This window comes from Lithobates pipiens, unplaced genomic scaffold, assembly GCF_037356315.1.
Source record: "Lithobates pipiens isolate NorthernLeopardFrog02 unplaced genomic scaffold, aLitPip1_a1.2 Scaffold_8, whole genome shotgun sequence".
NCBI lineage: Eukaryota > Metazoa > Chordata > Amphibia > Anura > Ranidae > Lithobates > Lithobates pipiens.
The window spans coordinates 286842540-286865632 of record NW_027507903.1 but is presented as its reverse complement, the minus strand read 5'-3'; the positions used below and the strand labels follow the sequence as shown (position 1 = coordinate 286865632).

Genomic DNA, 23093 nt, shown 5'->3' with positions numbered 1-23093 from the left:
ATTAGTAGCATTGTTTATGTATTTCAAATATACAGTATTTCAGGCTGGAAATTTTCTGAAACCATCCATTCAACAAAACACTGGAAAGTTAACTTGTCCAGCAGGACTTCGGGTCCTGCAAATCACAAGAGGAAAGGGCAGTTTTGAAATCAAAGAGTGCCCTTAATTATAGGTTTCTTTTTTATTATGGAAATGGGTTTTATTTTTATAAAAATGAAATAAAAAAATTGTATAATATAATATAACTTACTTTGACATCAGCTCCACAGGATACTATTAGTTTATTGTCAGGAGAGAAGTGTATATCCTTCACCCAGTCATCACCTTTATTCACATGACACTGTCTGAGTAGCTCCCCAGTGACCACATTCCAAATCTGCCAATTTGAGGACACAAGAAAATATGCAATTTTTATATGAACTTCTGAAGCATACCGACCATGCAGTCCAACTTAGTAACTGGTTTTATTCTGTATGCCTAAAAAGTAACCACTGAATTGCAAGGAAACTAGTAAAAAGAATTAGAATTAAGACAGCAAATGCGAGAAGTCAATCGATAATAAAACATGGGCATATTGGGCTTGAATTAAAACTGCTGTAAAAGAGTTTAAGTATAGTCAAATTTCCTGATATCTACAATTTCAATTTAGAATTTCTATGAAGAAATCAATATTTTTAAGGCCAAAAGGGACCCAATAAATCTGATAAAGCAAACGCATGATACAGCAAAACCTGGCTGAAAACCCAATTGTAGTTTATCCACGAAAAATCAAGACAGTTTGGTTCAAAATACTAACCTGATTGTTTGCAATTTTTTTGCAAAACTGCACCAGTGCCAGCAGAAAACTCCTATGTTCATAAGGAGCTTTCAGTTAAAGACCGCTGCAAGCTCTGTATGAGAGCAACAAACTCTAGTGATCTGACCTGCCCCCTGCCTTGTCAAAACTACTTTTCTGCAATCAGCAGAGATCATGAGTGTTATCAGGTGACTATTGGCCATATTAAAAAGTGGTAGTAAAGTTTGCTGTTTAAAAAAAAAAAAAGTTCCTCCTCACCGTACACTAGCACATTATGACAGACTTCCCTGTGAAACAAATTCCTCCAGTGGAGTGTTTTCTCCTCTGTCAGGGCTTCGATCTTCACACGGTCTTCTTTCCAGTTTCATGCCCACTGGCCGTTTGAATGGTCGGGCTGCATGGAAATCACTTCTGCGCATGGGCAAAACTACCCTTTCATCTTGTGATTTGCAGGACCCGAAATCCTGCTGGACAAGTTAACTGGGTAGTACAGCACTTTAAATGGACGGCACACTTGGTATGCCCTCAATTCAGACTGTGGTGCCCATGTGCTGGTGAAGACACCAGCTTCTACAAATGTGAAACTGTGCACGGTTTAGGAGACATCCATTGTAACTAAAGGTAAGCCTTATTATAGGCTTACCTTTAGGTACAAGTACAAAAGCGGACTTTACTACCACTTTAACACTACACACATTTTTTACTAAATCTTGGCAGGTATCAGTAATTATAACAATTATGTCTGGATGTGCTCTCATCAGACTAACAGAAGAAAAATGCATATATTTCAAAGTTTTTACAATGTATTGTGAATCCAGACACTATTTGCAGTATACTTTTTTTTTTTCTTGCCTAACCTTAAACTTCTATCTCCATCAGAAACATTTCAACAGTGCAGTTTACATACACCAGTCCTCAGACATACCATGATTTCTCCATTGTCATCGCCAGTGGCTAGATGATTGTTGTCTGAAGAAAAGTTGGAGCAGCGCACACAGCTCTGGTGACCTGTCAGCTCATGCAGGAGAGATGATCCAACAAAACTCCAAATCTTAGACAAAAAAAAACGACAATATCAACTGTTTCAATTTATTTCATTTTTTCCCCCAGAATATCAGCATGTAATCATCAGTATACAATGGGCCTCATTCATCAATGCATAAAAACTGCCTAGGTCAGTGATGGCGAACCTTGGCACCCCAGTTGTTTTGGAACTATATTTCCCATAATGCTTATGCACTATGCAGTGTAGTGGAGCATCATGGGAAATGTAGTTTCAAAACATCTGGGGTGCCAAGGTTCGCCATCACTGGCCTAGGTCATTCCAAAGCAATTCAGCAAATTCTACCCCCTTTTTTTTCTTTTTCATTTTATTAAGTAGGCTGTAACAGGACCGCCTGGACATTATAGCACTTTGGACACATTGCTGATTAGGGACATCTGGCACATGGCTGGTACAGTACATAAATATGCTCATGTCATATCTAACAAACGGATATATGTCATAAGTGCACAGTGCAGTAACCCACAGGTTACTAAATCAGATGATGAAAACTAGGTTATTAATATGGGTTACTGTACTCTGCATTGTCTTAACCCCAGAGAAATTAAGAACCAAGGGGCATTGGTAGTCAATACTGAGACGATAACTGTATAAATATGCCCTAAGGAGGACCAACTTCAAGATGTCAAATTTGTTTCCAGACTTTCTGGTTCTACTGCGTTTCTTTCGACCACTGTTGAAATGTAAAAATACAATTTACACAAGTAAATATAATTATGTTAAAAATAGGTAGTGGGAATGTGAAGTGGGAAAAGTCCAAACAGCCACATTAAACACTGTATCCCATCTTTATTGGAGCAAAAGTATGACAGCATAAAAACTCAATGTAAGCACAGTGGGGGAGGGAACATTTTTCCTGTGTTTAGCATTTGCCCAGCACTTATTCATAACCATGGTTATGATTAAGCGCAAAATGAGTGAACCTTTTTTCCTCCCCTGCTGTGCTTACATTGTGCTTTTATGCCATCATACTTTTGCTTCAATAAAGATGGGATACAGAGCTTAGTGTGGCCGTCTGGACTTTTCTTGCTTCATGTGCACAGGTGTCTAAAACTGGGCTGCCACATCATGGTTGGGTGTGTGTGAGGTGCATCATGGTGGAGCTACTTTGAGCAGCGCTTTCTCACTTGGATAAATAGTGGAAAACCTGCAATGCTAGGTGAAGTTTAAACTTTAATGTTTAATGCTACCACTTACTTTGAAATAATAATAAAAAATAAAAAAAATGATATCACATTTTTACGCACTTTACCCTATGTGATGCTTATGCTACAGTATATATAAATGCATTACTGTGTAGAGATTAATAAAAACAGCTGGGCTAATGCAGGCAAACTGTGCTTTCATCTAGCTCATTTGATATTATGCTCCCCCTAGTGGCTACTGCGCATACAAAAATTGAAAAAAGTGACAATACAATTTATACCTGAACAAATCGTACTATCCTTCTTGGACAAACTTTGTACAAGTGATTACTTATTACAACTGAGCTTGCCTTGTTATTTCTTATTTTATTTTTTCAACCAATTCCCCTAGCATGCATTGCTTAAAAAAATTTGTTAACACAATCAGAGCTAAAAATGATTTATACAAAGAGAACAGTTGCTTACCCTTGGTGCGGCAAAACATATTACCACATCACAGAAGCAAAAAGAGAATCACAGCCTAAGCTTCTCACCTAGCCACAATCTATACAATGTTACTCCTGGCTGTATCACACCGGCTTGAACACCTGGGCTTTGTGTGTACTTTCCAAAAGCAAGGTGCAATCAGATGAAGTTATGTGACAAGTTTAGAACAACTCTGAATACACATTCAACCAATGGAAGGTTCTGGACACACAGGGAAGAGTGCAGATTCCTCTTAGTGGCAGGCAGCCCATGAACACTGTCAGGCAAGAACCATCTCACATGGCTATAGAGACCCACCTGATATAGTAATCTGTTCTTGCTTTCAGAGACCCATCTACCGCTCTTGTCTTTGCCCTTTGGCATCATCAAATGGCTCTCAGGTCTAGACACAGGTTCTGAGTACTGTTCTGTGACCCTCTGTAATGCTGTAAAGTGCATGCATCTACTACACGGTTTCCTGTACCTTTTTTTATATTCTGGGTCTTAGTTCTGTACTCTCTCTCTACTGTACCTTGGCACTTTTGTCTGCAGAAGTGGATGAAAACTTTGAGTAGTCAGGTGAAACATCACAAGACAAAACAGCACCAGTGTGACAAAGGAACTCTTCCTCTTTAGTTTCATTAATAAGGTCCCATATCTGAAAGAAAGATTACTATACTAAGAAAAAAATAATCTGGTTTAAAAACATCAAAGCTTTAAATAAATAATTTAATTTTAACAAACATAGGTGCAGCAATAAAGAGGAAATCGAGTGAATTTTTTTTTAGCTTTAAATGTAGGGCTTTTCTCAGGTTTTGATTGGTGTTGGAGAGACTCCCCCTCGCAATTTTGTCAGGGTGACAACTATCTCTAGGCCAGTAATCGAGAAGAATCTTCCCAAGAGACTAGGTCAAAAATAAAATCTGAGGAGGGCTTCTAAATACTTTCACTTAAAAAAATAAATAAAAATAAATAAGTGGTTAAGGTCATATTCACAAAGACAAACGGACACTAAAAGCGGCAGGGGACCACGTATTCCGGTGGCTGGGCTGACCCATGTGTCAGAACAGCTACATCCACTCAGCCTGTACAGAACAATGAGAGGTTGACAGGAGCAGCTACTGCTTGCATGAATCCGCACATCCTGAAGATAGGGACAGGCGTTTGTTGCTACAGCTGTGTGCATCCAGGGCTGTCCTTAGTTTAAATGCCAAATTTCCATACTTTGCTGGAATATAAACTCCAGAAAGGTTCAATCTTTGGGTATTGGGGAAATGAGTTTAATGCTATAACATGGCTATGTGAGGAGTTTTGCTCTTAGGCCTCATATACAATGCTGCTAGTAAACAGACGTTTAGGAGCAGTTGGGCATTTTTTTTTCAACTGCTCCTGAACTCTCCACTATGTTATCTTATCAGTACATATACACAGGGTCATTTATAGTCGTTTCTAGGTAGTTGAGTTTAGAGGCTTTTTTTAAACTGCAAAAAAATGCGTTACAAGCATTTAAAGCGCAAAACGCTTCTATAAGCGGCAAAACACGAACTCGTGTTTAGTTTACAGGTATTTTTCATTTTTGGCAATTAAAAAAAATAAAAATAATTTTTATTTAACGCTTCTAAATGCAAAAGCAGCAAAACAGACGTTTTAAACGTGGGTTACCATCTGTCAAGTTAAATCGTTCACCGTGTACATGAAGCCTTAAATGTATTACATCAGAGCTTTTTCCCGCATTCCCAACACAGTTCCAGTTCCTCAGTTATATGTATTTAACATCATTGCACTCCCCTCTCCCCCCAGTATTCATAGATTAAATGTTTGTTTAATATGCCACAATATACATGTTAATAAGATGCGGTTTCTGAATTATAGAAGCCTAAAACGGATAAAAATACTGAAGATGATTGGTATGGTCAATACCCCAATTAATCAAATCATTAAAAGGGTAACTTCATTTTCATGAAGAAAAAAATAAATGAATATAGCATATACAACTGTTACACAAGCCATATCATAATTTCATGTTCTTTACTGTAAATTATCTTTCCTTTTTAATATGCCGCTGCTGTAATTTTCTTTAGAATTCAATGCAATACGAAAACCGTACTGCATCGAGTGTACAAGAACACCCCTAGAAATTTATTTTCCTGCTTGTGTGATTGGCTCACTAATTTTCCCAGAAGTCTGCACTAAGATACAAGCCAGATTTTAGGCATCCCCTGCAATAAGATTTTCAACAAACAGCTATTTCTTCTGGGCGGGCAACAAAAGGTGGGAATCTGCTACAAAGTGTGTTACACATTTTGATTACCCAGAAGGGGGACTGTTTTTCGTTTCTCTCAACAAAAGTTTAATTACTCTAACTTGATCAGGGCTCCTAGTAATGCCTCTTCTACTAAATCAGGGAGTCCAACTCCTCCTGCAGAATATTTGAGCAAGAATGGGACCTCTTGTGATAGCGGCAGAGGTAGGAGAAACTAGGTGTGGAGAATTAAAAACTGGGATAATGGATATAAAACTGTAAAAGCACTGCTGAGTGAGTGAAACGTAACTATTGATAAATATAAAATTGTTTCCTTACCCTCACTGTCCCATCAAATGACCAGGACAAAAGTTTGGAATCTTGCAAAATTCTAAAACACTTCACAGCTTTGTGCCCTTGTAATAAAATGCTACGATCGGCCATCCAGTCCCAGACCTAAAAAGGAACACATTGCTAAATGCGTGGATCTAATATCAAAACATCCGCATAAAATATGTATTGCTTTGAAAACTGTTCACTCTGAAGAGCTAGCACATGAAAATTCAGATTTAGAGAAAAAGCAATAAAAAGGAACATATATACACACACACACACATCAGTAAATATAGGTAATATAATATAATATACAGCAATAAAAAGGGAACATACATGTACATATGTGGTATTTTCAGCATTGAATGCATGTCTTTCAAATGGCAAAAGCACAAAAATAAAACCATTCTCTATTGTAGAAAAGCATATTCCATTCTAAAAACGATCTAAAGAATATTGCAAAATATGATAGTCTACCAGTGGCGGCTGGTGGTATATCCAATCGCTATTGTGCCCTGAGCCTGCCCAGTTGTGTGACAGTGCTCTGTGCCCACCCTTTTTTTGAAGCCTGCATTACAGGCTGCCACTGTAGCCTACCCATTTAGAAGGCATCTCTAAAGTCAAGGAGGGAACATATAGTGAATGAGTTAGTAATATATGTTTAATTCATGTAGACATATTACATAAAGCAATAGTAAGGCATGTGCAATAGTAAGCCATATTGCCATACAATAGAGAATTCTAAAGGAGGAAAGCGATAGTGCCATGCGGCACTACGGGAAGGGGGGTGGGGGCCTGACCATACTGCATTTATAAAGGCAAAGACGTTACTCATACAAAGTGGGAGTCATTTACTAAAACTGGTGAGTGCAAAATCTGGTGCACCTCTACATATAATCAGCTTCCAGGATTTATTGCAAAAGCTTAATTGAACAAGCTGAAGTTAGGAGCTGGTTGGCTATCATGCAAAGCTGCACCAGATTCTGAGTGCTCCAGTTTTAGTAAATCTCCCCCTACATATCAATTACACCTATATGAGTTTTTGGCCATTAATATAGCATCATCATACCCACCAATGCAGCTTTAACAGTTTCACTCCTTTCAGAAGGCTTACCATATGATTGAGTGTGTCCATGCTAATTTGTGCCCAGTTAACCAAAAGAATGTTTGTGAGGTTGGATAATGATGTTTGATAGGAATACTGGCTTGCAGTCAGTGTTCCACTCATCCCAAAGGTGTTCAGTAGGGTTGAAATCAGAACTAATCAAACCATTTATGGACCTGGCTTTGTTCACAGGGGCATAGTGAAACACAAAAGGGCCTTCTCTATACTGCTGCCGCATAAAATGGAGGACTTGGCTATGATTTCTTTTATTGCAGCAGCACCAACAGTACGCCACCCTGGCCACACCTGAGCTCAATAACTCGAAAGGGTGTCCACATACTTTTGGACATATAGCAGAGGTACATCTACAAGGCAGAAAGCTGTTGATCTGTCCACAGAAGTGAGTAAAAAAAAAAAAAGAAAGCTGTTCTTCGGATGCAGGTTTATAAAAGCCACTTTATGAAAAAAAAAAAAAAAAAGAAAAGGTGGAGCCGTTTACCACAAGTCTGATCCTTTCATTATCAAACCTGTGCTAAAAATTACAGCAAACATTTGATTGGTTAATCTAGGCAACACCAACACTTCCATGACAGAACTCACCCTAATAGAGGAATCGTCTGAGCTTGAAATAAGGTTTTTTCCATCTGATGTGAACTGACAGTGTTGTACAGTCTTCGTGTGACCTTGAAGGCGCTTAAGAAATTTGCTAGTTGCTAAATCAAAAACCTATTAAAAAGTAAATACATGAACTGTTGTATATACACATTCTAATGAGGCTATCAAAAATATAACTATATGTCATTTTTATTTGGGAGGAAATTAGAAAACAAAAGCCTTTAACATTTCTTTTTCTCAGTTCTTCTTTCCACCCCCTGGTATATATGGGGAGTAATGCCCCATTATCAGCCATAACTTTAATGACCACAATATTGAATAGGTCCCCCTTTTGCTGCCAAAAGAGCCCTGTCAAGGCATGGATGCCACTAGACCTTGGAAGGAATGCTGTGGTGCCTGGCACCAAGCTATGGCAGATCCTTTAAATTGGTGGTAAACTCCACTTTTGAACGTATACCTACAGGTAAGTGTATAATAAGGCTTACCTGTAGGTACAGTGAATATCTTTAGGAGATGCTCACAAGGGATGCTGCCGTTGGCTCTGTAGGGACGACATCCCTGTGCCATACCTTCCGAGCCAGATGCTGAAGGCAAGGGCTCCCGTGCACATGTTCGGGAGTGACATCATTGTGGCCCTGGCCATTCATACAGCCAAAGTCTGCGAACCCGCAAGAAAGACCGGGTAAATATGGCAACGCTGGGGATTTGATTTCCAGGTAAGTCTGTCATAATGAACTAGTATGCGCTGCATACTAGTACATTATGACTTAACCCTGCAGGGGGGCCTACTTCATATTTTAGTATCGGTTTACTAATGCTTTAAGTCCTGTAAGTTGCAAGGTGGGATCTCCGTGTATCAGGCCTGTTTTTCCAGCACACCGCACAGATGCTTTATTGGTCTGAGAGCTAGAGAATTAGGAGGCCAAGTCAACACCTTGAAATCGTTGCAAACCAGGAAAAAAGAGAACCCAGGCCGGGCAAAAAATTATCAAGGCACCTCATCCCAAAATAGTCAAATGAAAAAAACTTTAACCCTATAAGTTTATTCGTTATTTGCATATCTGTCTATTAAGGGGAAATTCTCCCATTAATTATACTTTAGGTTTTTATACTTTCATTCTACCGCTAATAGGGAGCCATTTATCTGTGGGCATTTATCCCATATATGAGACACACTAAAGATCAATCCATTCAGGTAGACTCCCACAAACTTTCAATAAATACCACATGGTAAACTTTTTTAGTATGGCAATCTGATAATGGGAGCCAATTGGGCCCTATAGATTCTAACGATAGTGGGTATCTGTCTGTTCCATTTATCTTCTGCAGCCACTATTTGGGGATCTTCCTATTGGTCCGCTCTCCATGTCTTAAAGGCGTCTCTACTCAATCGTGTTGGCAGGGCTCTTGGTTGGAGATAGTTAGGTATACATTTATATCCCAGACACAAGCCTCTCTAAATTTATTGATGTTTTTTTTTTAAATTGTGCGAGCATGAAGGGTTTGGGCTGCACTGATTCCTTGAGATCTAATTCACAGCTTTTGTTGTGTTTTATTCACAGTGAATTTTTCCTTGTAACCACTTTATGTCAATTACTGGCTCCCCTGAAGAAGCCTTTGTTTAGGCGAAACATGTTGGGACTCCATCAGAACAGCCAAGTATTATTGCACTTGAACTAATTGACCAAGTGTGGACATTTTACCCCTAATTATTGCATTGGTTTATTTGTAATTTTGAAATTTGATTTGTATTTTAAGGATTATGTATAATAAAGTATTTTTCTATTTTTATACTATATAGTATTTGTGTCTCTGCACCTCCTATTGAGGGGGTTTTCTCTTTAAATTGACTGTTCAGCACCGTAATAGTCCCGCTTCGCTCTTCTTTACTTTTTACCTTGAAATCGTTGTTGTATTCCTCAAAACATTTTTCAACCATTTTCCAGTGTGACAAGGCGAATGATAGTGCTGAAAGAGGCACTGCTACCAGGGAATACAGTTTCCATGAAAGGGGGTACTTTGTCATCAAAAATGTTTGGGTAGCTGGTATGTGTCAAGTAACATCCACATGAATAGCAGGGCCCAAGGTATCCCAGCAGAACATTGCTTGAAGCATCACACTGCCTCTGCCAGCATGCCTTCCTCCCATACTGCAATCTGGTGCTAGCTCTTCCCTGTGACGCACACCATAACCCTCCCCCCCCACCCCCCCAGCCATCCACATAATGGAAAAGAAAAAATATGATTCATCAGAGAAAGCCCATTTTTTCATTGCAAGTGCTTTTGGCTTTGGACAAAGGTCAGCATTGGTACCGACTGGTCTATGGCTAAGCAGCCTCATAAACAACAAACTGCGACAGCCATGTTTTCTACTTTCAACAAATCAATTTCTGCGTCAACAGGTTTACGGACTGCCAAATAGATCCTACGGAGTTTCAGATGCCATTGTAATAAGATAATCAATTATTCACTTAGCCTGTAGGTGGTCATAAACTTATGGCTGATCGGTGTACATGTATTACTCTTGGACACTAAAAGTAGGATTATAGCAAGCATCCCAATATACCTAGCAAAGGAGAACAACAAGTGTCTCAGATAGCTCTGCATTTAGAGTTTTTCTATAAATGTAGAGCGGCTCCTTCACTCCCTCCTCCCTATGAAGAAGAATGACAGGGTCCAAAGAACAGCTGGGCACTAGGCAAGTAGAAAAAAAAATCTGGATGCTGAAATGAGCCAGTCAAGGTCAGGAGATATGTACCCTCTTGGCAAACCTCAGCGGGATATCCGTCTGTTAGTTTCTACCCTTGCAAAATATTTATTACGGAATTACAGATTTCTATACAGAAAGAAGCTGTCTGTATGTTTAGGGAATACATCCTGGATGTTGCACGAGCTGTAGGGGATATGTTTCTTGAACGTATCACAAGCAGTTTGCAGAACTAGCTGTGCTCAAGGTAGACATCAATGATATCAGCAGGGGAGAAGCAGCAGGCAAACAGGGGTGAATATGCTTGTTGCACAGTGCGTCTTAGGCATTAAATCTTCAAAAGATTAATAAGAGCGATGTGAATAGTTCAATGAAACAGATAAAGCATAGAGAAAGCACGTTACATTAGCCTGCCTACAAGCAGCCGTTAAAAAAAATATATATAATATGGTACTAGGTTGCTATGTGTTACTGCACTAAACTAGATGAATCTCAGTTCCACCGGAATGAGTACCATGTGACAGCGGGAGAGCAGGAATTTTGTAGTCTAATCGTTTTTTTTATCATCCTTTTGTCTCTAACGCAGTCATTTCTCATAATGAATTTGTTAATCAGCTCTGTGAAGTGCACTTAACTACAAAATTATGACAATCTAAAGAACTGTAAAAGCATTCTGGCAAGTCGTCTCGGGCTCAGAAGTCAATGAAGTCAAATAATATTGGGGGAAAAAAATAAATAAATCTTATAAAGAGCTTTCATCAGAATATGAACGTCATATTCACAATCATTTGCCTTGTTTTCACGTTTCCTCGAAATAGCTTTGCACCTATTTTGCTAGCATTATCCTTTAAATACACATTCTATTATTCAAGCAGAAAGAACAAATTGGTTATTGAAAATGGAAGATTATGGCAGGAGAAATGCCCCCATGCCGAGTTTTAAAACCTGCGCTTTAAAAAGGGAATTAAAAACTGCTGCAAGAAAAAGACCGTTTATTTTCAAAGCAGGTGGCTATTGTCCTGCCTTGAGTTTCCATTCCACTGACATTATTTAAATTTTACCAGATGTTTCCGAATAAAATGAAGCTGTGTGACGCTCTGACACCTGCGTGGAGGAGAGAATTTATTCCGCTAGAATTGATTTTGTACAGTTCTGTAAAGGCTTTGTCTTCTAATTGGGATGAACTTAGAACACAGTGGCAGTCTGGTGGCAGCAGACCTTTTCAGCAGCACGCCTGTGAAGTGGTGTCACAGATAAAGCGGCTCACTGTATTTATAGCCTAATAACTGCCAGCTTTCAGCACATATCACTTTGTTAGGGTCAGCTAACAACACACCTAGGTGCACCTCTTGATAAACACTGTTCGGCAGTAGTAGCATGAATTCTATTCCTCGTCTGCTTTTCTTTGTGCAAATACCATGAAGAAGGGTAATGACAGGCGGAATACACACTTTTACTTATAAAGCCAGGAGCGAATGGGGAGTATAAAAATTGTTTCTGTTTTACCAGGACACTTTCTAACTGGCTTTTCTTGTTAGCATGTAAATCATAGTTAAAAAAGACTGGTCAATATTTAAACAGGCTAAATGTAAGGTGAACCCAGAGTAGTTCATTGTGCGTTTTACTTCATTTTACAGATTGCAGTCTTCTATTATGCTTCTCTGCTGTTATGTAGCTTGAAGTAGTATTGCAAGGGGCAATATTGCTCACAAGTGGTGCATTTCTTTTTTTTTTTTTTCTCCCGAGGAAGTGGTTCTCAGTAACATTTGGCAATAAAAAAAAAAAAAAAAAAGCAGTTCAACTAAAGCCTAGTACACACTAATATTTTTTTCCTTCAACCCAGCTGGTGTTGGAGCCACTGTACTCTAGGTGGTCTCTAGGTATGGTTTGGAACTACATAGTCATACATTAATTATTCTAGCTGTGCTTCCTGCTTCACAATGCAGGGCACAATGGTCTAATTATAAATAAACGTGATAAAAAAAAATATATATATATAGATCTATATAAAAAGAAGGGAAATTGCCCAATAATGATCATATTCCTTTTTCACTCTCTGGAAATTGTATTGCCTTCCTTGTTCACATTTTTTATTCACTTTTCTTGTATAAATAGCCCCCTTTTAGTGACCTCACTGAAAAAAAACTCCCTATATGGCCGAAATCGCATTTATGAAATAGCCTGAGGTATATACAGAGTTCCCTCTAAGATGTGAGTCTGCAAATATCTTTGACTACGGAGATGAAAATATTGAGAAGCAAGCATGTAAAACAAAAACAAAATATGTGCCAATTAAAAATCCTATATTTTCTTTTAATGTCACTGTAATTTTAATTATTTAGAATAATTTTGAATCTTTTAAAAATGTCAGCTTTCATAGAAATAGCCAGTGATCCTGCCAAGAAGGTAATTGTGCAAGCACACCCTGTTATAGGGTGACAGGAGAGTACAAGTGGCCATGCTGACACACAATGCACAGGCATGTTCACCAAAAACACCACGAGAAATGATGCACAGCAGTTTATGGAGTACATGCATTTAGCTTCTGGTAGGAGGTCAATAGCGCTCATAAAAATACTGCAAAAAAGTGAACACATTATTTTATTTAAAAAGGCAATTTTTTAGGATATCCAGTAATTTAGCACGGTGTTTAAATTGACTTTAAAAAAGAGGATGCTATTTATGCTAGTTATGGCGGGCCAGTGCATTTACACACTGTTCTTTATGGAATAAGCTTCGGGGAGTGAACATACCTAATGCTATGGACAATTTTATATAACAAAACATACCTGGACAGATCCGTCATCACCACCTACAGCTGCCAGAAGGCCATCACAGCTCAAACAGCAGCAAGTGATAGGAGATTGTTGGCTATTGCTCTGTTGAACAACATCTCCATTATTTCCATTAATTAGCTGTAAAAAAAAGGATTGTGAGCTGGAACTAGAATGGGCAAAAACAAAAATACATATACTTGCAACTTAAAAATAAAAATAATAATCATCATAATAATATCCATATATAGCCAAATGTACTTTTAGTTTTATGTAGAGTAGAGAATAGTTAGAACTTTATCTGCATCCAAAAAACACAACAGTGTCAGGTAATCCCCTCTATCCCTGTTCCAGTAACAGTCATAACATTTTGGATTTCCCGTGACTTTCTGTTCCAGTGACAAAACAGGGTAAATCTTCTCAGCATGTACATAGCAATAAAAGCCTGATGGAGGTCTGACTATTCTTTACTACTACTCTAACCAAAGCCAAACCAAAAAATACATTTAAAAAAAAAAAAAAAAAAAAAAAAAAAAAAGTTTTGGCTTATATATAGTTTAAGAGGGAAATAAAATACATCTGATACCATATTTTTCATATTTAAAAACTCCAAAAATACCACTGTACATAAAAGGCAAAATACATGCAACAGTGACAGGAATATTTACAGTAAAAGTATATTTAGAAAATACATATTGCACGCATACATATGAATATAGGCTGTAAGGTATAGTTAAAGTGGAAAATTATCCTCCCACCCATCATCCCTTTACACACCTCTCACTTATCAATGAGCTGTAACAATATGATTGTCTGTTTGCAACCTTCCAACTTCCAGGAATTTATGGAATGAATTATACATTTGAATTTTAAATTTTAAAAGGATAAAGGTCCTTGTTATAACAGAGCAGCTAAGCCGGTTACACAGACAACAAAAGCAAAAGTGTGTCAGTGATCCCTTATCTGCTATACTACTACTTACCATAGGTATAGAATGTTTAAAAAGTCTGTTTAGGTATAGGCTGTTTAGGTATAGGCTGTCAGGACTTGTAATTCATTCATTTACAGAGCTGTGTGTATGAATGATACGGCCGCGTGGGCAGCGGCTGTAGCATTGGAAATCGAGTGGAACATGTAACATGTTACCAAAGGTGAACTCATCCTTTAAAAGAGGCCCATCTATAAATGTTTATAGAAAAGCTTCACACAATTTGTACCCAAGATACACATATTTTAGCAATTAGATTCAATTTGAAATCTGACTCCAAGTTAAAATTTGTGTGAAAACATTTTAAATAATGCCCTAACATATTTAAATTATGTCAGGGCAAACGATTATATACATTATACATATACACATATACACACACACACACACACACACACACACACACACTTTTGATTAAGATCGTCCACCTATTTTATGTAGTACTGTAATGGATGGATTTTATTTGTTATGTATCATTTAATTTTGCTTCAAGGGTTTTTTACTATCCTCCATGATTATTATGCATCCTTGGGGATCGGATATTCTTTTAGCCCCTATGTCCTCCTGATTCTTCTATTTATGTGGTGCTCCTTGCTGGCCAGAACCTGATGTGAACATGAGTATTATTCAAAATGAAGAGGAATACGGTACATATGTTAATTTTGTAAGGTGTGTTGATTAATCATGATGTTTTCCAGTTGTATATCCAGTTATATATTCATACCATTGGTACTGATGAAGCAATTCAACCGTGAAACGCTCTGGACAAGCCTTGTGACACAATTGACTCGCTATATATGCTAAAGATTTTAGATGTTTTGCTTTCCAATTCCATTACTTGGGATTTGATGAATATTTGAATGTTTTGGGGAATATTCTTATTCCCGGTATTTTATGCTGTGAATCTGTGGTTTTATGTGAATCATAATAAACTTGTTAAATTTTTAATTGCGTATCTTGTGATGGGCCAAAAAAGTTATTTTGTGTTTGGGGGCAGAAGGGGTATAAACCCTTTCTGCCTTCCTTTTTCTTGTGTAGAGAAAGGAGTAACACAATAGAAAACAACATGGAACAGTTCAGCTTGAACAGTAAAGAAAAGTAAAAAGGAAGAAAGAATAAAAGAGGAAGAGGAGTATTGAGGGCAGTTAGGGTAGCAATTCCCAAACCTCAATCATCCACAAATAGATGTTGTATCCATAGTTGCCACATCTTGTCAAACTTAGTCTGGTTATTTTGGAAAGTGCAAGATAATTTATCATTATTCATGATCCAATTACATTTTTGATTAACATAGTTAAACATTATTATCTGGTTCCAACATTGCACAATAGCTATCCTAGTGGACAGAATTATATATGAAATCAGATGGTTGTGTTTTTGGGGAAACTAATATCCAGTTTCGGAAAAAGAGTGATCTCTGGGACCTCTGGTTCTGGTAATGTTCACAATTGTTACTAAGCGAAAATAAATTAGGAGTTCTAATCAAAAACCTAGTCACGTCTTGCATTGCCACAAAATATGAGCCACTGTGCCGATCTGGCTGCAATTTCTGAAAAAACAGGGAGGAGGCCTCCAAGCTCATCTTTAATATCCTAATTAGGACATATACCATCCCAGTAGTTTTATAATTAGATTGCGCCAGCCATGTTTATAGAAATCATAGTAAAGCCTCATACATATGATCAGACTTTGTACAACCTTTCCTGTGGATTTTTGTACAAAGAGCGTCGGCCGAGAACTTGTATTGCATACACACGGCAGGACTTTTTCAGCCAACTTTCACCAAATAATGTGCTTTTTCTGCTCTTTACCACCACCTTTGGTCAACTTCTGTATTGTTGTCTGATCTTTTGCATTGGTTCTGAGCATGCGTGTTTGTACTTTGTACAAAAGTCCTATGGTTTTCTGTACACACTACCGGACTTTGCTCCATCGGACTTTTGTTGCCAGAAAGTTTGTCCGTTCGCACAGCCAACAATAGTCCAATGAAAAAATGAAAAAGTTTGTTCGATGGAGTGTACACATGATCGGATGTTGCGCCAAAACAGCTAATTTGCATGTTGGTTGTGAAAAAGTCTGATCGTGTGTACGGGCCTAAAGAATGTTTGCTACGTCTTATGATTGAGGTAGTTCCCATGAAATATTAAGATCTCTTTGCCAGTGTTCCATATAGGGGAATTTATGATCTTAATCTATTAAGGGACTATATAGTATGGAAATAGGCCATTCACCAGACCCCTGTTTTTTCAAGCGTTTTCAAATAGCGTTAAAGATAAAAGGATGGGTGGTCCTTTTAAAGTTTATCCCTAAGGTAAGAGGTAATCTGGTTGTATTGGAACATTTGAGGTTGATCCTCCTTTTAAATCAGTGATCATGTGAGGGATCGTAACTGTATTCTCTATAATCACATGTAAAATTGGCTACTGTCAAACCATATACATTATTGCTATGAAGAAAATACTTACCAGTAAGCAATTTTCCTTGTCAGATGCCAGAACGGTCACTTTATCTCCAGTGAATGCCACATCAAAATTACAAAATTCATGCTTTAGGACAATACCTGAGGGCTTGCACACTTTACTCGTCTCCCAAAGCTATTTTATTTAGGTGTAAAAATAAAATAGTTAATAATGCATGCTTATAAAAATACATCCTCATTACTTGCTGTATTCTGTGCAGTTTATACCTATGGGTATAGAAACCAGTAGGACAAACATTTATCAAGGAATCTTTTCATTGCAGAGAGGTTGTACAAATGGTTTGGATGCCTTAAATTTCTTCCACTCACAGTGAAGTTTGTATTGCACATTTTAAACCATAATTATGAATTGTTTTTTTCATTCATCAGAATGGAGAAAATAAAATGTATCCTTCAACTTTATTACCTTGTGTACTTTTTGTAAGATGAAGTTTGTTAGCAGTTAGACCAAGCAGCCATGGTCTTCTCTAAGCTACTGAGTGAGGAAGTGCAAATAAACCAGTGGATCGCAACAAGATATCTAAACACTTCCAATTCAAAATTTTGCAGAGATATAGAAGTCAGAGCAATTCTATGCAACAAGTGAACCAGTGAGCTACAAATGCATTCCATCAAACTTTGCAATTTTGAGTGTGACTTTGATGTGACTTCTAAATTCTCTGACACTCAAGTTTCATCAAAGTAGTGCAGTAATTCGAAGGAAAAAAAACTCTAGGACTTTGTCATGTTATATTTCTCTTTAAATGATGATTCATTCTAAAAGGTTGTCCATCTTTTCATGTTAAATCATGTTACTATATTATATATATATATATATTTGTATATTGTATGAATTATACAGGTCTAAGCAACAGTTTAATGCCTATTTTTTCAGAAACACATGCTAACATTACAGCAAAGTTCCAGGTAAGGACTGAACTCCTATAAATACAGAAGCACTCCTCACCCCTCATTTTTGGATATATATTTTTTTTTTCTTCATACCCTTTTGTATATTTCTTCGGGACTTCTGTCCCATGGTCTGTATGGGACCTGTGTGTGTCCCAGAAGAAAGGACCATACAGAAAGCGACGTGCGACCTGCACAGTAGGAAACAGGATGTGAAGCCGCAAGGCTTCACTGCCTGTTTCCCTTAGTAAGGTGCCGGTGGATGGGATGGTTTTGGGTGCCGACATAGCGGGCTTCCTGGACAGGTTAAGTGTCCTAATATTAAAAGTCAGTAGCTAGAGTATTTGTAACTGCCAACTTTTTTACACGCAGGCTGGAACTACGCTTTTATATCTTCGTCAAACAATGTATAGTATACATTTTTCATCGCATTGACTTATTATGAAACGCCTTGTTGCTCAAATTCTATCTAAAAAAAAAAAAAAAGTAAGAGAGCAGCACCGCTGCTCTTCCCTCACTCTCCATATAAACTGTATTAAGGACAACCATTCTCTATGCATGATGAAGAAGTACGGATACTATAGCCACGCCCACCCACTCTCAGCATCTGACGTGCTTTGTGGAAGCTGCCTGTTGACAAGCCAGCTGGGACACCCACCAGCCTCGGAGCAACGGACATCATTGGAGCGACCAGGGACTGAAGCAACACCGCTGCCCAGCTTGTAAGGACAGAAGAATGACACAGCACAGCTGAAGAAACCCCCTCTACACCACACCACAACTCTACGGCTGACTTTCACTGACATAATGTGAGTGCATTGTAAAGCAAATTAAAAGCGGTTGTTTATTAAAGAGGAGGGCCGGTTTAAAAAAAAACAAATTAAAAGTCAGCAGCTGCAAACACTGTAGCTGCTGACTTTTAATAAGCACACTTACCTGTCCAGGGCGCCCGCGATGTCGGCCGCCCGAGGCTGACCCGTCCTTTGGTCTCGGGTCCCGGCTCCTCCATTTTGGCTAAGGGAAACAGGCAGTGGAGCCTTGCGGCTTCACTGCCCGTTTCCTACTGCGCATGCGCGAGTTCCCAGAACACAGCGCGACCCATTACCCAGAAGACACCGCACGGAGTAGAGAAGACCAGAAGATCTCCGCGGAGGAGGAAGAGGCAGATTAGGATGATGTGCCTAGCAACAGGCATTTCTGGTAAGTTAAAAAAAATTAAAAATTTCATTTTTTTTTCTGATTTTTTTTCACATTTTTTATGTATTTTTTTTTCAGGGTGGCCCTCCACTTTAAGTTAATACTTAGAGCGGCGCTGCTTTCTCTCTTTCTTTTTTCTCATTGCCTCAGATTTGCTTCTGCTCTACTGAGCTGGATGCTGCATTTTTACTGGACTGGAAAAATGGATCCAAAACCCTTCTTACTATAACTTGAAAGTACTGGCAATTATCACTGACATTGTTTATCAATCCACCTTTTTATACATTTAATTTTAAAGTGGTTCCTGCTAGCGCTCCATCACATCCTCTTTACTGCTCCAGTTTAATCGAAGAAACCATCTCTGCCAAAAAACAAACAAACATATGGCTATGCAATAACCAACCCGTTTTTAGGATGGAACATGGAACATGTAACATGTTCCAGCTCCTGCACCTTCTTCCCCTGAGAGCCAGGTAGATCAATCTCTGTACAACCAGCCTGCCCCATACATGTATTGAAATTTCGCTGATGCAGCAGGGACCAGTTGAATTTCTAACTATTTATGGCCAGCTTTAAGCTAGCCATACACACGAAGGTCTACTTAAAAAAATTTAAATTGCATAGTCATTTATCCAGCGAATCTGCATGTACATTCATTCTATGCTAAACTGCACAAAAATAAATGTTTCTTTTCTGAACAAATGTTCTTTTATTATGGGCAGTAGTGGAAAAACTGCATTATGGTCACTAGATGGAGGCGAGGACCACAGGCAATACATGTCTTTGTTGCAACAGATATTATGTAACAATTTTAAAGAATGCTAGAAGGAATTGGTGAATAAATGTAACCGATGTTGCATCACCCACTGCGGCTACTGTATTCTAACAGCCAGCAGTGGCAGCTGTCAAAATACCTGAGCAGTGACTGCATCCGATTTGATCAACAGATTCCACCCAGTTTCTTCAGTTTTCAGCAGAAAGATGTCTGGCTTGACAGTGCAGACATTCACCCACAGAGTGAATGTCAGCTGTTCAGGAGCCAAAGTTCGCTCTCTTTTTCACCAGCTTTACTTCCTCTATTAAGTACATCTTTTGTATCAGGCACATATTGGGAGCTAAGACCAACACTAATCTGCTTGTACACAATGACTTACCTTCACAGTCTGGTCATCTGAACAGGTCAAGAAAGAGGACCCTTCACTGGAAAATTTAACACAATGAACCCAACTTAAATGTGCATTGAATTCTGCTATTTTCGTGTTGGAGTCTATATTCCAAAGCTGAAAAGAAAAAGTAGATGTTAGTTTACAAATGTGTCAAATATTGCAATTTATACCAGACACAAAGCAAAGCACATGGCAAATATTTTAGTAAATTACATCTGAAAAAGTAAAAATATACAATGTCAAAAAAAGCTACAATAATGTGCGTTTCCAGCTTGTCTACAAATAGCACACTTAGCGGTTCTCATCTACATTACATTTATAATTTCAAATTCAAGTATATCTGTAGACTATAACCTGATGTGGGGAACAATCACCCAATTATCCAGCCTTCTTTGTTAAATGCCATAGGTATCAACCTCACAAACTGTTGATGTGGCCTGCTATCAACATGTTTATATATTCAGCAAAATGGTTGCCCATTGGTGATCTTAAAGAAAATAGTCTTTTACATTCCTGTGGTGGGAATGTGTCCAATCTGCTACAGGCCTTTAGAATTCCCAGGTTTTCATTCTGCTGCTTTAGCTGAAAACATATTTCTCGGTAATCGAATCAATGCTTTAACTTTACACTCTAATCACTTTACCTGAACAACATAGTGTGACAGGGCCATTGCTACAATCTGATTGGATGTGCAGAAATCACAGTACAAAATAGTTATGCTCTGGTGGCATGCCTCAAGTTCAGACACAAGGTCACCGCTTTCAACATCAAATATCTGTAGTACATGAAAGTGTTATTAGTTATGGTACCAAATTATCAAGTCTTTTGCAAAAATAAATGACACAAAGACATAGTATTCAACATAAAACACATCTAACCCTTTACAAATACACATTTTCCCAATGAGTTTTCAAAACATAAATTTTTTACATTATGCAATATTAAATAAAAATCACACTTACATATAGGTAATTCCGGGCAGTCACCATAATTCTGGAACAATCATTGGCCCAAGAACAGCATTTGAGTAGAAACTGTGATTCATCCTCACTTTGGAAAGACTGTGCTACATCAATACTCTTATACTCATTAGCAGATGATACTTCCCAGATCTGAAAATAACCAAATGCATTGGTATTTTTCAGGCCAACAATTGCCTAAAGATGTACACATGACTACTCTATCCCAACTATTTCATAACTCAAACAAAGATCACATGTTGCTAAAGGATATCCAAAACATTAACTTGGTTCTCATGCTAAAGCCTAATAATGGTGGTGATACTAACCTGATTGAACAATTGGGAAACTCACCATATCTTTTAAGGAACGGTGTCAATTAAAAAGATGTACTATAATAAATTTCACTGGATCCATCTCTTTTTCAGAATTAGGGCCCAGCAAGAGCAACCCATGACTCTGCAACCAATTTTTTTTTTTTTAAGATATTTTTATTGGATTTAGCACAAACCAACATACATACAAAAAGAAAACAACAAAAAACAACAGATAACCGTAGATCACACTCGGTTAGTCATTGGCATACAGCGTCAATTGCTGGACAAATGGTGATACAGCAATCTAACAGTATGTATCTTAGTGCATAGTTCCAGTTATCAATCAATTTACAGTAGCATCGGCAGTCTGAAAATAGTATATTGTACTGTGACACGGCCCATAAGCAACTTGTAGTGTGCACTTGTTATTTGGAGAGGGTCAGGGGGCTAGCCAGCCACCTATCCCAAATTTTGTGAAACTTTTTTTTACTTTTCCTGAGCTCAAAGGTAAGTTTGTATAGTGGTATAGCATCATCAATCAACTTTAACCAAAGGGCTTTTAGAGAGGTCTGTGTACCCTTCCATGATAGCAGTATAGCTTTTCTGACATAGAAATAGAGAATACATAGTAGTCTCTTGGCATGTGAGGATAATTGTATGTCACCAAAAATGCCCAGAAGCACGTTCTTCGGATGAACAATGTTGGGAAGGCCTATAGCTGAGGAGATGAAAAAACCCACCTCTACCCAGAAGTCCCGAACCCCGGGACATGACCAGAAACACTGTAAAAAAAAAAAAAAAAAATCGGCATCTTGGCCGCAGCCACGAAAGCATTGTGCCATAGGCATCAAACCCATTTTATGCAATCTAGCCAGAGTAAGGTGGGATTGATGGAAGATCTTTATCTGTATGATATGATCCCGTGATGCGATAATTGTCCAGTCGTACTCTGTGAGCGATATGTCCATGGAGGCCCATCTGGCCTGGGCCTTGCTAAATATGTTAAATCTAGGATTAAAATCTGCCATTGGGACAGCGTAGTAGGCAGAAATAAGTTTAGTGGGGTCAGGCTGTCTCATCAGTTTCTCAAGTGGGGGTAGGTCAGTAGGGTTGTTCAGGGAGCCAAACTGAGTTTGGATAGCATGTCTGAGCTGGTAATAGTAGAACAGGTATGAACGTGGTAAGTCAAAGTCAAGTCTTAGCTGATAAAAAGATTTAAAGCCCTGTGCATTGTATAAATGGCACAGATACTTCACCCCTTTGGAATACCAGCGGTTAGGTTCAGGTAAGGAGTACAGTTTCCGTAGGGTGGGGTTAAACCATAGGGGGTTATTAAGGGATGTTGACCATGTATGCTGGGAAATGTTTGTAGTGATGTGTTGAAAAATTTAAAGGGATGTAGCCAGCATAGAGGTGCCTGGTCTAGATGGAACTCTGCCCCTATAGACAATGTTGTGGAGAGTTTCCATGGAAGATGCAATGGCTCCCTCAGTAGTGGTACAGGCATTTGCTGAGACTGGTTGCAACCAGTCATGAATATGCACCAACTGAGACGCTAAATAGTATAGGAAGAAATTTGTAAACACCAAGCCCGCCAAACATGACGGCAACCTTAGCGTTTCAAGTGCCACCCTAAGGGAACCGCCATTCCACAGAAACGTACAAATTGTGTCTATACATTTGAAAACAGATTTAGGTATTTTGCAAGGGGCGTTAGCCAGAATATATAGCAATTTTGGTAGATAGATCATTTTAAGTGTATTTGCCCTCCCCATAAGATCCAGAGGCAAGTCCATCCATTGCTTAGTCTGCTCCAGTAGGCGAGTCAATAGCGGGTCTAAGTTATTGGTGATA

At 38.4% G+C, this 23093-nt stretch overlaps 1 protein-coding gene across 2 annotated transcripts in view; it reads right to left on the bottom strand.

Moving 5' to 3' along the window:
• Nucleotides 1-23093, bottom strand: part of APAF1 (apoptotic peptidase activating factor 1) — a 175986-nt gene that overhangs the window by 21423 nt on the left and 131470 nt on the right. For both annotated transcript variants that reach the window (XM_077472319.1, XM_077472318.1), the window contains exons 17-26: nucleotides 20926-21075; nucleotides 20607-20738; nucleotides 19952-20077; nucleotides 16699-16827; nucleotides 13261-13386; nucleotides 7750-7875; nucleotides 6051-6167; nucleotides 4002-4127; nucleotides 1722-1847; nucleotides 251-376 (exon numbers count right to left, since the gene is read on the bottom strand). In XM_077472319.1, the coding sequence (XP_077328445.1) occupies nucleotides 251-376; nucleotides 1722-1847; nucleotides 4002-4127; nucleotides 6051-6167; nucleotides 7750-7875; nucleotides 13261-13386; nucleotides 16699-16827; nucleotides 19952-20077; nucleotides 20607-20738; nucleotides 20926-21075 (1284 nt within the window). The remainder of the gene's footprint in view (nucleotides 1-250; nucleotides 377-1721; nucleotides 1848-4001; nucleotides 4128-6050; nucleotides 6168-7749; nucleotides 7876-13260; nucleotides 13387-16698; nucleotides 16828-19951; nucleotides 20078-20606; nucleotides 20739-20925; nucleotides 21076-23093) is intronic.